This window comes from Pantherophis guttatus, chromosome 1, assembly GCF_059756535.1.
Source record: "Pantherophis guttatus breed Tessera chromosome 1, ASM5975653v1, whole genome shotgun sequence".
In the NCBI taxonomy this organism is placed as follows: Eukaryota; Metazoa; Chordata; class Lepidosauria; order Squamata; family Colubridae; genus Pantherophis; species Pantherophis guttatus.
In genome coordinates, this window is record NC_142063.1 from 296,014,767 (window position 1) to 296,028,123 (window position 13,357).

Here is a 13,357-nt window from a genome sequence, read left to right on the forward strand (position 1 = left end):
CACAAGGTGGCAATATTACCACTCTGTATAAATGAAATCTATCTGCAATGATCAGTACGTTTTTAAAAAATCAAAAATAGAATTTTCCATAAATTAATAAGTCATAAATTAAATATTTTTACTTGTATCTGCATCAAGCAAAGTCAGAAGCCATTTTTTCTATTTTCTTTTTCTGTGAAGGATAGCGTTCATCGAAAGGTTTTTGTACTGGTTACTAGAAATCTGTCCTCATTCTGTGATTGCTGAATTTTCACCAGAACTCTTTTTACAGATCAATTTAGCAGGAAGTGAAGACATCTTTCTTGATTCAAGCACCAAAGGCAGCTTCCCAACTGATGCTGCAATGTTTGAGTTAGATGCATTTCATGCTAGCACTGGTATCTTTAGGGAAGCCCACAGGACCAACTCTGAGGGCTTCACATTTTGGGAGGCAGCAAAATCTTCTATATTTCTTAATGGACAAAGATTTAACAAACATGAGCTTGAGTAAAAGTGCTTGGAATTTATTTATTTATTAGCTGAATACCTCTGCTTTGCTATAAAACTATGTGATCGGGCTTGATAAATCAACACTTACAGCTTGAAAATTAATGAGTAGTTATGATTGGGCTCTCCCTCACTTACCCCACAGAAACGTCTCCTATCCTATCCCCTTCTCTCCCTCAGCCTTGCCCCACAGAAGCCTCCCCTATCCTATCCCTTTCTCTCCCTCAGCCTTGCCCCACAGAAGCCTCCCCTATCCTATCACCTTCTCTCCCTCAGCCTTGCCCCACAGAAGCCTCCCCTGTCCTATCCCCTGGTTGCTGCTGTGAAAGTAAAACTGAAAGTGAAACTCCTGTCTTCTGCTTGTGTTTTGCATTTGAAACAGATTACTTTTCAGGTGGGGAGTGGGAGAAGAACTCCTTAGTATCAGAGCTTGCAACAGATTTCTTTTCAGATGGGGAGGGGGAGTAGAACTTGTTAGCATCAGGGGGCTGTTTGGAAAGTGAAACAGTATTTGCTGGGAGAGCAAGGAGACAGGAAGGAGCCTGGCCATGGCTTAGCTCAAGTGTTCTGTATTAAAGGTGCTTCCTGCTGTTAAAGTAAAACTGAAAGTAAAACTCCTGTCCTCTGCTTGTGTTTTGCATTTGGAACAGATTTCAGGTGGGGAGGGGGAGTAGAACTCCTTAGCATCAGGGCATGTTAATCATAATATTAATGTAGGTAGGTAAGCGGATCCAGCTGGATGATCACTGAAGGACCCTCTTTATTTGTAAGAAAGGAAATGTGCTTGTTTGAGGGAAGCCAATTATCTCCAGTTGAAAGGAGAGAATTCCTTTGAAGTAGAAACATTCAGAGAAGGGCCCCTCAGTTGTCAGAGATAAGAGACATTTGGTGATATACAGTATGAAGGTTAAAGAGATCAAGTATGACCACATGTAATATTAACAAGAGATAATTTGAATCTATGCTTCAGTAATTTACAAGAAGAATTATGACTGTTGGCAAAGAATAAAATGAAACAGTAATTAGGAAGTGTCAATTAAATATGACAAATGTATATGATCACATAAACTGCTGAGTTAACAGAATCCTTTGTCTAGAAGGGTATAAAAACCATTGTAGCTAATTTCTGTCTTTGTTCAACACTTCATGTACAGAGCTTTGAACCTATTGCGCAATATACAATGTCTCTGGCTAACCCTGAAAAGTTGTGTTGGTCTTATTAAATCCACAACAATATAGGAAATACTAATGCTCTGATGGTCATTTCAAAAAATCCTTTCTTAGTGAGCACCTAGAAGCCAAGAGGAACATAATGGCAAATTTCAAGTTTGTAGGCTTTATGGTTCTGGAGATTTTGTGATTACAGCGTGAGTGGTTTTCGCGTTTATATATATATAGATTGCATCCATAAAGGTACTCTTCACTTTGCATAATTATACATGAAGCATTGCTTAAGGATTTTGTAAATGTGAAATATCTCCATGACCATATTTTTTAGTAGTTAATTTACAGAAATTAACCAGTTTATTTATGATTTTTCAATGTCTAGCTTTAGTTTTTTTAATCTTTCTGGGACAAAATATACCTTTAAAAAAATAAAATCCAATAAAGCTTGATCTAATAGCACTGTTTGTAAAATTTCCATATTTATGTATTAGAAAAATTATATTGCCGCCTATTTGCATATGGCGACTCAAGGCGGCTTACAGGGATAGCTACAAGTTTAATCATAGTAACATAGACGTACAGTATATAAAGTCTGCACACACCTGTTAAAATGCTAGGTTTTTGAGATTTTAAAAAAATCAGACATAAATCACTTCAGATTTATGGAAATTCCTCTAGTAAAGAGTTTTCAAATTTACTGATGTTAATTCTAGGCAGCTCAACATCTGTATACTTGTTTTTACAAATGGTCAGTGAAAAGGATTTTCACTTGTCTTGGCTATACAATAAAATACCACATACTTTCATTATATCCTTATATTTAGCTTTTTTGGGAAATAAGTAAACCCAAGGATATCCCAGAAATAGATATACATCCATTTCATCCATGTTTCTAAAAATAGCACTGTATTCTAATATGGAAAGTTTTACTTTCACTATCACCACCTCAATAGTCTTCAGTCAGCAAAACACGACCACACCTGTATTGCATTAAGAATACTGACTGAAAAATGTTCTAACTCTTATTTGTTATTCATTCAGTTTGCCCTTCATTCAAATTTGTTTCAATTGCAATGATGCTGTGTTGATGTAGATTCTCAGTCATGATGACAGTAATGATTTGCCAACAAACTGGTGATGACCCTTAGTGACCACATGCAACTGCCTACAATGGATAAGTACCCGAATAAGAAGGAAGAAAAAAAAATGATCTTAAGAAATGAGTACAGAATCCATATACAGAGAAATTACACTCCACTGCACAGGTGCCACCCATCATGAGATTATCTTGTACACAGAATCCCCAACTTCAAGTACACCCGTTTCCTCAACTCCATATAGCCATCCAAAAGGAGGATTAGATTTATAGTCATGTTCTTCAGAAGGATCACACTTGCGATAACTGAAAATAAAGAAAAGAAATGGAAAAACAGAATTAGAAATTATTTTGGAATAAAATAGATCCTATACATTCCAGGATATAGATGAATAGTGAACTTCAATTTTGCAGTACTGGAGATAATAGATATTTATCAACAGTGATTATGATAGCACAATCATCTATTAGAATGGAATGTTTTCATGCAACATATTCTGTCATGGTTTACAGAGGCATTAGTGTCATAGCCATTTAAAACGGAATTAAGCTAGAGACATTGCACAGAGGAAGCAATTACTTAGTTTCTCTAAATAAAACTGGATTTACAATTTTGCATAAATTATTAGAAATATTGGAACTTTAACTGCCTGCTCAGCTGTTTCAGAATTATAAGTCTAATAGATGCAGAAGCCCGCTTCAAAATCAGAAAGAGAAGACGACAAGGAACTACGGTAGTAAAGGAAATGAAGAAAAAAACCTTAAGTGGTTTCAGTTAATTAATAGAATAAAGTATTTCAAATTATAATGAATGGGGAATTGCTTTGAAGAAACTAATTTAATTGACCTATGAAAAATTGGATCTTGACAGATTAACTGATTTAAATGTATACCATGTGAATCTGTCTGCCTAACATTGTATGTGTGAGCTACAAAAGATTTATTGGAAAGAGAGCTTAAATTGCTAAGGTATTTGAAGATGTTAAAACAGTAAGAACGTTCCTTATCATATATGTGGTGCAGGTTTCTGTTTGTAAATTGCTACTTTATGCTGAGTAACATTGTGAACTGGTACAGAGACATCCAAACATCTAAAGAAGGAGCATTCATAAACATTATCTGCTACCTTTTCAGGGCTTTTAGGGCCTCCTTTTCACCTATGATCCCAGTATCTGGATCCACTGCTGTGAAAATGCACCTACAGACATAGATGTTGTCACATTTTAATTTCATTTAATAATAGGAATGTCTCTAAAAATGAAATTATTTTTAGTGTTTTGGAACATGAGATCAAAATACCATCATTAAACTCTCTTACCTTGGACATGACATTTTTCCTTTCAACTTAACAGTTCCAATTAATATATCAACCCAAGAATCCTATATCAAAGAAATTGAGTCCTATTAGATACTTTGCAATTGCATTATTTGACTATTTTCCAATAATATGTATCAGTTATAGAGCAACATTTCTGTACAGTTTTCTTTTTAAACCAATATTCTCACAAGATCATATTTAAAAAGCTATTAATTAGGTTTAACATCTCAATAAAACTCTTTTGAGACATGTCTGCAATCACATAAATTAGAAATCAGATGGAGAAAAATAGCAATTCAAACACCCAGTTAAGATAGACCTGTAAGAGCAAGTTTGATCTAGTAGTTATGACAGTGGGCTCGAAAGCCGGAGACTGTGAGTTCAAATCCTGCCTTAGCCATGAAAGCCAGGGAGGTGCTTTGGACCAGTCATTTTGTCTCAGCACAATCCATTTTACAGAGCTGTTGTTGTCAATAAAATAGGAGGAGGAAGTGTGTTGGATATGATCACCACTTTGTTTATAAAAATAATAAAGATGGGATACAAATAAATAGAATAAAATAATAATAATACTTACTTCTTCATAAGGACTACAGCCTTTAATAACAATATTCGGCCGGAAGATAGTTATTGAAGCTTTCTTTTCTAACCTTGTATTTAGATCATCCAAGGAAGCTTCAGAAATCAGCAAGAGTGGACTGGCTTCAGCATATGCAACCTTTTAAAACAAATACAAAAAATGTCTACCATTGATAATCATAAAGATTGGGATTAGTCTCAAAGTGCCACCATTGGTTGACATAACAAAATGCAATCTTCAGTTGTGACCATTTCATTCCAAAAAGCTTACTGCAATTTAATAAAACTACACTTTAATTTCAGAAAATGCTTTTAATTAAAACAAGACATACCGTATTTTCCGGCGTATAAGACGACTGGGCGTATAAGACGACCCCCAACTTTTCCTGTTAAAATATAGGGTTTGGGCTATACTCACCATATAAGACTGCCCCTCTTCCAATGCACACCAAATAAAAATTAAAAAACATCAACTGGCTCACCTACAATGTAAAAGCAGCTGTGCTAGACCCAAAATGGCCCCTGCAACAAGCAGGAACCTCACACAGCCACAAAAAGTCCAAAAAACCAACTTTCACACTTTACACACACAAAATTCCACATACAGCTTTGTGAGATTTTGTGTGTTTGTGTAGTTGGAGTGAAACACTACAGAAACACACTAAATCTCAGAAAGCTGCACAAATATTATTTTATTTTATTTTATTTTTATTTTTATATGAAAGCTAAATTTAAAACTTCCTAAACTTTAAATGGCTAGGTCTAAAAAAGAACAACTAAAAAAACCCCAATTGACTATTTTTTTTAAAACTCCCAAAGGGGAAAAAAACTTACCCAATAGAACAGGGGTCTCCAACCTTGGCAACTTTAAGACTTGTAGACTTCAACTCCCAGAATTCCTCAGCCAGCTTTGCTTTGCTGGCTGAGGAATTCTGGGAGTTGAAGTCCACAACTCCCTCCTTGCTTGATTGCAGGCAGGGAGTTGCTTGCTTGCCTGAATAGATTCAGGCAAGCAAAGCAAGGCAAGCGTTGCGACTAGCAGCTGAGGTAAGCAAGCTGGAGGGGGAAAACTTTTTCCCTTTTACATGGCTCTGGCCATCCCAGCTGAGTTGCAGGGAACTCAGCTGGGATCGTCAGAGCTGGGATCCTCAGAGTAAAAGGGAAAAAACTTTTTTCCTTTTACGTGGTTTCTGGCGATCCCAGCTGAGTTGCAGAGAACTCAGCTGGGATCGTCAGAGCTGGGATCATCAGAGTAAAAGGGAAAAAACTTTTTTCCTTTTACGTGGTTTCTGGCGATCCCAGCTGAGTTGCAGAGAACTCAGCTGGGATCGTCAGAGCTGGGATCCTCAGAGTAAAAGGTAAAAAACTTTTTTCCTTTTACGTGGTTTCTGGCGATCCCAGCTGAGTTGCAGGGAACTCAGCTGGGATGGGATCGACCGTCAGAGCTGGGACCGTCAGAGCCATGGTTTCTGGCGATCCCAGCTGAGTTGCAGGGAACTCAGCTGGGATTGTCAGAGCTGGGATCGTCAGAGCTGGGATCGCCAGAGCCATTTAAGGCTCGACAGAGCCTTTCAGGCTGGTCTGGCTGGTTACAGGAGAACGACACCCGGCGTATAAGACTACCCCCGACTTTTGAGAAGATTTTCATGTGTTAAAAAGTCGTCTTATACGCCGGAAAATACGGTATCTATTTCATATTTTGATTGTGAACATTCATAGATTGCATTAAGCCATGATATATTTAATTATGATTGGTTGAATACTGTAATCCTAACTGGTAGATTTCACACAAATTGCTAAATAATAAATCATAGCATGCAACATACATGAAGTCAAATCTTATGAAGTGATCTTTATTTATGTATTTACATATGTATTTAGTAGTAAAATACTATCCATTTATTATTAAAAGTTTAAAAAATGTGTGCAAAGGGAAATAACTAAAGATCTTTTCTAATCATGGTTATCAACTAGGTGTATTTAAAGTAGAAATGAAAATTATGAGCTTAAAATCAAAAGGATGTTAAATGGCTTTTTTTTTCTTCTGCTTTCAATGTTGCAATTCATATCAATTCTTCAATCATTCTTCACCATGAAAATAATCCCTTTGCTATACAATCTTCCTGGCTGAATTAGTAAAACATGTTTACCATCATAGTGAAATAAATTAAAACGATATCTTTTTAAAACCCTATATTTTGGCTGTTGCTTAGTATGGAATAATGTGAGGGTAAGATAAATTCCTCCAGACTTTGCAACTTTAAAATGAAATCTCAATGAAGCGTTTTATATTAAAACAAGACATTTTCTTCCAATTACTAAGAATAATATGAATCATTTAATTTCTGTGGCTTATCTTTATACATTCAGTGCTTAACTAATCATTTAAACTTATTAAAAACTCAAATATATAAGAATCTATTCTGTTAGCAACAGGCATGATAATTCAGTGAATTAATTCCCGAGTTATTCAACATATGCTGAAGAAAATAGTTAAAAGATATACAATATTTATTAAGAAGCCTCAATAAACAGGGACAATGAAGAGGAACAATCTTGGTTCCATTTCTCCTCCTTGATTACAGTTTTTGGCACAAAGATGATACAAATTCTGCAGATATAACTTTTTCTCTGATTATACATGTTTTTTGTAATACCATAAAGAAAGAGGTGTACATAAAATGGTTATATGATTTATTCTGATCCCAGAGCAAGCATTCTGGAAGTCACAGCATTATCATACATTTCCAGGAAGTTGACAAAATACACTGAAACTTCCATACTATTTAATAATCCCAATACATTTAGCTAAATACAAATCATAATTATTTCAGTGGAACATAATTCTAAGGATACCATATACTATAGCAGTGGTTCTCAACCTGTGGGTCAGGACCCATTTGGGGGTCGAACAACCCTTTCACAGGGGTCGCCTAAGACCATCGGAAAACACATATTTTCAATGGTTTTAGGAATAATTTTATGGTTGGGGGTCACCACAACATGAGGAACTGTATTAAAGGGTCGCAGCATTAGGAAGGTTGAGACCCACTGTACTATAGGGATTAGAATAGGACTGGGAGATCAAGGTTGATGTCAGTCTCAGAAAATTATTGGACGACTTTGAGCCATCCAGTCTCAACCCAATCTGTCTCACAGAAGCTTGTATGTAAGCAACCTTGAATTACTGGAGAAGGAGGAAGAGGAGAAGGAGGGAGGAGGGGGAGAAGAGGAGCTGAGGCATTTCAGCCATTACTATAGAAGTATTCTTTGATACAAAAAGTTATGGAGTTTAAAACTAATGCAAATATTAAAAATATATTTTTGAGGTATTCTTACCTCATCTTTTGGTAGAAAAGCGGGCAAGAAATCTCCTGGCTTTCTTGTCACCATATTTGTCTCATAATGGATCAACCGATAAGGCTCTACATTCAGGAAAGTACTGATCCATTCAGCTGCTTCATCTCCACAGTCCCTGCCTTGAGTTTGGAGTCCATATCGTCTAATAGACCATAAGAGACATTTCTGCAATTTCTTGGAAGCTAGACACTCAATACATATTTCAGTATTTCATGTCCTTCCATGCTTCGTCTTTCTGTGTTCTGCTTGCATATAAAGCAGCTTAAGTACCATACCACCCATGAACATCTAAGATTGCTCCACAAATCTAACACCATTGGAATTTTAATAATTTAATTTAATAACTACCTTAATTATCAGGAAAAAAGGATAGAAAGAAAGCCACATTCAGAGTATGATCCAGTAAAAGTATAAAGACATTTACTGGGGGGGGGGATGCATTCATGAGTATTAATAAAAATCAGAGATAGAAATTATTTTAGCTCTGAGTATCTTCCTGTCATACCAAAATAATTAGCACTGAGAAACAGAAAACAATGTGAGTTGACTTTATAAGCCAACACAAACTCTTCAAAATATTGGAATATGGAGACTGTGGAAATTAACATGCATGAATAAAAATATAAATTGGAAAAGTAGGAACAACAAAGGGACATTTCAAAAGCATTTTACTACATGAATTTAGTAGTGGATCAGTTAAGGGCAGAAATCTTATCAAATACATTGTAAAAGGGAATAAAAGTCATTGAAATTAATAAATTATGAATGATTAGCATAAATTATTAGTCATAACAATTGCAGAATTTTAATAGCTTGCTGAAATACATTCGATATAAAATATAATGCATTATTTTGTATAGTATTGAAATATAGTTTTTCCCTTTTGTATTCTTGTTAGCATTTTTTAAAAAATTATGAATCTGCAATATTAGCTGGAAGATGCACTTTTAAAAACTGAGAGATTAATGAGGGCTGCAGTGTAATGACAGAATGTCAGCAAGCAGGTGGGACTGGATGCCATTTCTGAGTTTGGGTGGTGTGGGGTTATTTGAAGAAAGAAGTTTTTAAGTTTAAGGGTTACATCTATCTCCTGATCTGCCTACTGTCTTCCACACCTATTTTCCATTGCGCAATACTGGACTACTGTACCTGTATTATTCAGCAGATTACAACAAAATTATAGTCTCTGGAGGGATAAAAAAAAAAGCTACTAGAGCCTACACCCCAAATATTGTAGTTTCCACATTCTGTGGTATTGTTACTACCACCCCTCCAAATTCAGTTGTCCAAGACTGCCTTTTTATTTAGAAGGCCTGAAAGGCTCTTGGGCCCACAGTATGATTGTTGGGCAACCAGCATTTTTATTTTGTTATTCCATTTTTTCCCCATTTTTGCTTATTATGCTCCATACATGTCTGAGTGACTGGGGAAATATATGGAAACAAGTAAATGGGAAGAATAAAATTGAAAAACTTGTTAATCAGAAAGCAAGAAAAAAATAAAACTTTTAATACGTGCAATTCCAGATTGAATTTGTCTGTGGGAGTTCAACAGGAATTCGCAGTGTCTTCATTCCTGGGGCATTCAGGATTAAATAGTCATCTTCACAGGATACACTAATTAGAACCATGCGAGGAATGTTCTTAGCAGATACCATTTGTCCATCTTCTTTTATCACAGTCCAAAATCTACATAAGAAAGAGCATATATTGTTTAAAAACACCTACATATGAAATTAATAAGCAAGAGAAATATACCGCAGCCTTTGAAATCAACTAGACTCAGCGGTATGTTGGACCCAACTGGGGAATTCAGAGAGTCCACATGTATTAAAGTTGCTGTGGTTGAGTAACACTGCTCTAGACAAAGAATTAAAACAACAAATCTATTGTAAACCTTGCTAATGATACACTACTACATGTAGTAGAAAAGAAAGAGAAGAGACCATGGCCTCAGGGAATTTTATCATCCCCCCCCCCCGCCCCAGGAAGGTTGAGTTTTTTTTTCCAATTCATTTTTTTATTTTAAAACAAAAAAGAAAAATAACATACAAACATCATTCATTCAATCAAGTACAGACAGTACATCGGTCGGTTTGCATCCTTAGTGCCCTCTCCTCTCTTCACAATATCACTACATATCCACAACTTATTTTTATATAAAATATATCGGTTGTATCATCATTTGAAATATTTCAGCATTTACTTATATATCACCATTTTTTATTATCTAGCCAATGATAAAATAAATCCCATATCAAATAATATTGTTTTTCTTCCTGCTCTCTTATTTCTAATGTCAGTTTACTCATTTCGGCACATTCCAACATTTTCCTAATAATTTCTTCATCCGTAGGTATCATTTCTGCTTTCCAATTTTTAGCAAATAGGAAGGTTGAGTTGAGTTGGATTGGATTTGGTACCATGTTGTTCTCAATATAATGAACTCTTTCTAATCCAGTGGAACATTGGAGTGGAATTTTGTAATTCTGTGGCTCTTCATGTATCTGTCTACTATCCATCAAGTGAACTATCCATCAAATGTGCTATGGTGGGAAAAGTTGGCTAAAAGAACTATTAAAAAAAAAAACAGATACAGTAGAGGCTGTGTGTAGGAAAACATTCCAGGGAAAAATCCAAGAGATGCAATTGGTAAAAATGCTGCTCCATTCAAAGCTAGCCACATCACTCTAAACAGAGCATATGCAGCCCATCCCGTGCTTTCCAGCGCATGCAAACAGAAATGCCCCATGAAGACACTGAAGCAGAGGGAGAATACCTTACTTAACTATAAGGAAGAAAATGCAAATGCTTCCTGTGATCACTGATTGTAAAGGGGTTGGGAAAAATTCCTGAAGCAATGCTTTTGCTAGTTTGCTTAACCAAGACAAATTCCTTGTGTGTCCAATCATACTTGGCCAATAAAAAATTCTATTCTGTTCTGTTCTGTTCTGTTCTATTCTATTTCTATACATAAAAGGTCCAGTAAAAGATATATTCTCACTCTTGGGTTTTGCAGCTAGCATTTCCATAACAACCAAGGCAGCATAACCTTATTAAGAGAAATGATGGGCAAGCAAGATACTCTTCCTATTGAAAGGAAGGAGAGATTGCCTACCAGCCAATGCAATTAGGGATTCCTTCTGAAGAGGAGTTAAGACATCCCTCTAGAAATCAGGGGCAAGAAAGTAAAAGAGGGAAGGGTTTGAATTGCATTGTAAAGATACTTACAACAGCAATCAGGATTTCTTCCAAATACTGTATCCGTTTCCTAGCGCAATTTTCTTTTCTTTGCCCTATGTTTATTATTTATTTATATTTTGCCCAACTTTAAGATGGGTGGACTTCAACTCCCAAAATTCTGGCTGGGAATCTGGGAGTTGAAGTCCACCCTTAAAATCACCAGGTTTGAAAAACGCTGTGTTAGGGCTATCCTTCCATATTCCTGAGCTAGCAAGAAACTTTCCTAATACAGTACATTACTTCGGTTTTTTTTTTAAACTAGATCTTCTCTCCCTCCCTTGGAGTAGTGGCAATCACTTAGGAAGGTCTTGGTAAGTGGAGGTGGGACTGGTGGAGGTTACTGATTCGCGAGCGCACAAATGTTTAAGATTACACAATTCGCCGTTCCCATTAACTTGGATAAACGAGCAAACAATCCAAAACAATCCCCACCCCCAGTCCCAAAGGTGCTTTTTCAAGAAGAAACTGGACTTTCTGGTTTTTCTTCGAAGACGTTTCGCTTCTCATCCAAGAAGCTTCTTCAGCTGAAGAAAACCAAAAAGTCCAGTTGCCTCTTGAAAAAGCGCCTTTGGGACAACCATGCCCTGGATGACTGAGAATCTCCACAGACAATCCCTCCGAGATTGCCCGGGGACTCATTCCTACAGGTTTAGCGGGATCGGGAGTTGATGAACTTCAGCCCCAAAGGACAACCCTGCACGAAGCGGTCCTTTGGAAAGGGAGTCCGCGCCTCGAAGGCGCCCGCTTTTCCGCGGCCGGCTTACCGGTCCCGCAGCTTCTCGCGCCCGAGGCCCAGCGAGGTCATCTCAGCTCGCTTCACAGCCACCCCCCGGCAGGATTTGACCGGGTAGATGAAGAGCTCAGCCACCGTCCCCACCAGTTTCAACCGCGGGCGACGGCTTCGACGGCACCGCTGCCAACGCCAGGCCGCCACGACCCCTGAGAGGAGAGCGGCGGCGGTGCAAATCCAGGCGAGCAGAAACGGAGGCAGCGGCAGACCCGAGAAGGGGAAAAGGGCGACGGAGCCAGCCATAGAGGCGTCTGCGAGGGAGAAACGGGCCTGCTCGCTGGGAGTGGTTCTGGGTCGGTGACTCTTGCAGGGTGGCCGTCGACCTTCCTTCTTTTCGTAATAGCAGTGGAAGGCGGAAAAGGAGGGTCTCATTTCTTCTCATTGCCCAAGAAGAGAAGAGCTTCTCCTTGTTTATATCTACCCGGCTCTTCTCCTCCATTGGAAACTCCGAACAGAACCAGCCTTGCAACCACCCCCCTTTCTAGGCAGATGGTCATCTCAGTTCCAGGCAGAGACAAAATCAAGCAAACAAAGCAAAATAAAGACAGCACTACACTTGTGGGCAGGCAGTCTTTTCAGAAAGCTTTGGACACATTAAAGAACGGTCATTGGAGACTAAATTTGCAGAATAAGGAAACTGAAAATGTATTGATTCTGGAAAAAAGAACCATGGGGTGAGGTATGGTTTTTGTGGTGTGACAAAAATTACAGTGAAAACCTGCCCCCCCCCCCATCCCCCAAAAAATCTTTGGCCTACTTGCATGTGATTACTTTTTCCAGCCTCAGAAAAGGCTGATTTTTCAATCGTAGTATTTTCCCAACAAATCTTTATTTTCAAGAATTTATACTAGCAATAATATAGAATCTAAGACAATGTGGCATATGAGTCATGTGATCCAGACTTCACAGATCACAGGTTTGAAAAGGCTGGATTGAACTTGATTGCTGGAATCAGGAAATAATGTAAATGTAGACTGTCAAGGCTGACCATGGAGGAGAGAAAAAGCAGACAATTTACTAAGTCCCAACACACACATTTTTGTGTGTTGAAAGACTACTACTGTCCAGAATTTTTAAAAAATACACAAAAAGCCAAACAATATTAGATTTTAAAGTGAAGGCTGACAGGTAGTGAGCATGAAGACAAAAATGATGACATATCCTGTTTGTGTCAGATGTCTGGGTAACTTTAAGAACTATTTACTGGGGCAGTTTCTAAAACAGGGTTAGGAAAAGTTAATCATTCAAAATTATATCTTAAAAATGGACAAAGGTTGGAAAACATGTTGAATCCTTAGTATATTAGTTGGGAACGTATG

At 37.4% G+C, this 13,357-nt stretch overlaps 1 protein-coding gene across 1 annotated transcript; it reads right to left on the reverse strand.

The window, feature by feature from the left end:
* Positions 1 to 2,192: 2,192 nt before the first annotated feature.
* Positions 2,193 to 12,715, reverse strand: LOC117671733 (mitochondrial amidoxime reducing component 2-like). The gene is made up of 7 exons (XM_034427861.3): positions 12,013 to 12,715; positions 9,521 to 9,694; positions 7,986 to 8,148; positions 4,645 to 4,785; positions 4,068 to 4,129; positions 3,876 to 3,947; positions 2,193 to 3,055 (listed from the first exon to the last, which is right to left on the reverse strand). The coding sequence occupies exons 1-7, from the start codon at positions 12,408 to 12,410 to the stop codon at positions 2,929 to 2,931; spliced, it is 1,137 nt and encodes a 378-aa protein (XP_034283752.2). The 5' UTR covers positions 12,411 to 12,715; the 3' UTR covers positions 2,193 to 2,928.
* Between the last annotated feature and the right edge of the window lie 642 nt (positions 12,716 to 13,357).

Bases quoted from the DNA above. Each gene is read 5' to 3' on its own strand.
- LOC117671733 (XM_034427861.3), bottom strand. From the start codon at position 12,410: ATGAGACCCTCCTTTTCCGCCTTCCACTGCTATTACGAAAAGAAGGAA. The intron at 8,149-9,520 runs GTATTAAAAGTT...ATGGTCTATTAG, and splicing joins AATTCAATCTGGAATTGCAC to ACGATATGGACTCCAAACTC. The intron at 4,130-4,644 runs GTAAGTATTATT...TCTTTGATATAG, and splicing joins GCTGTAGTCCTTATGAAGAA to GATTCTTGGGTTGATATATT.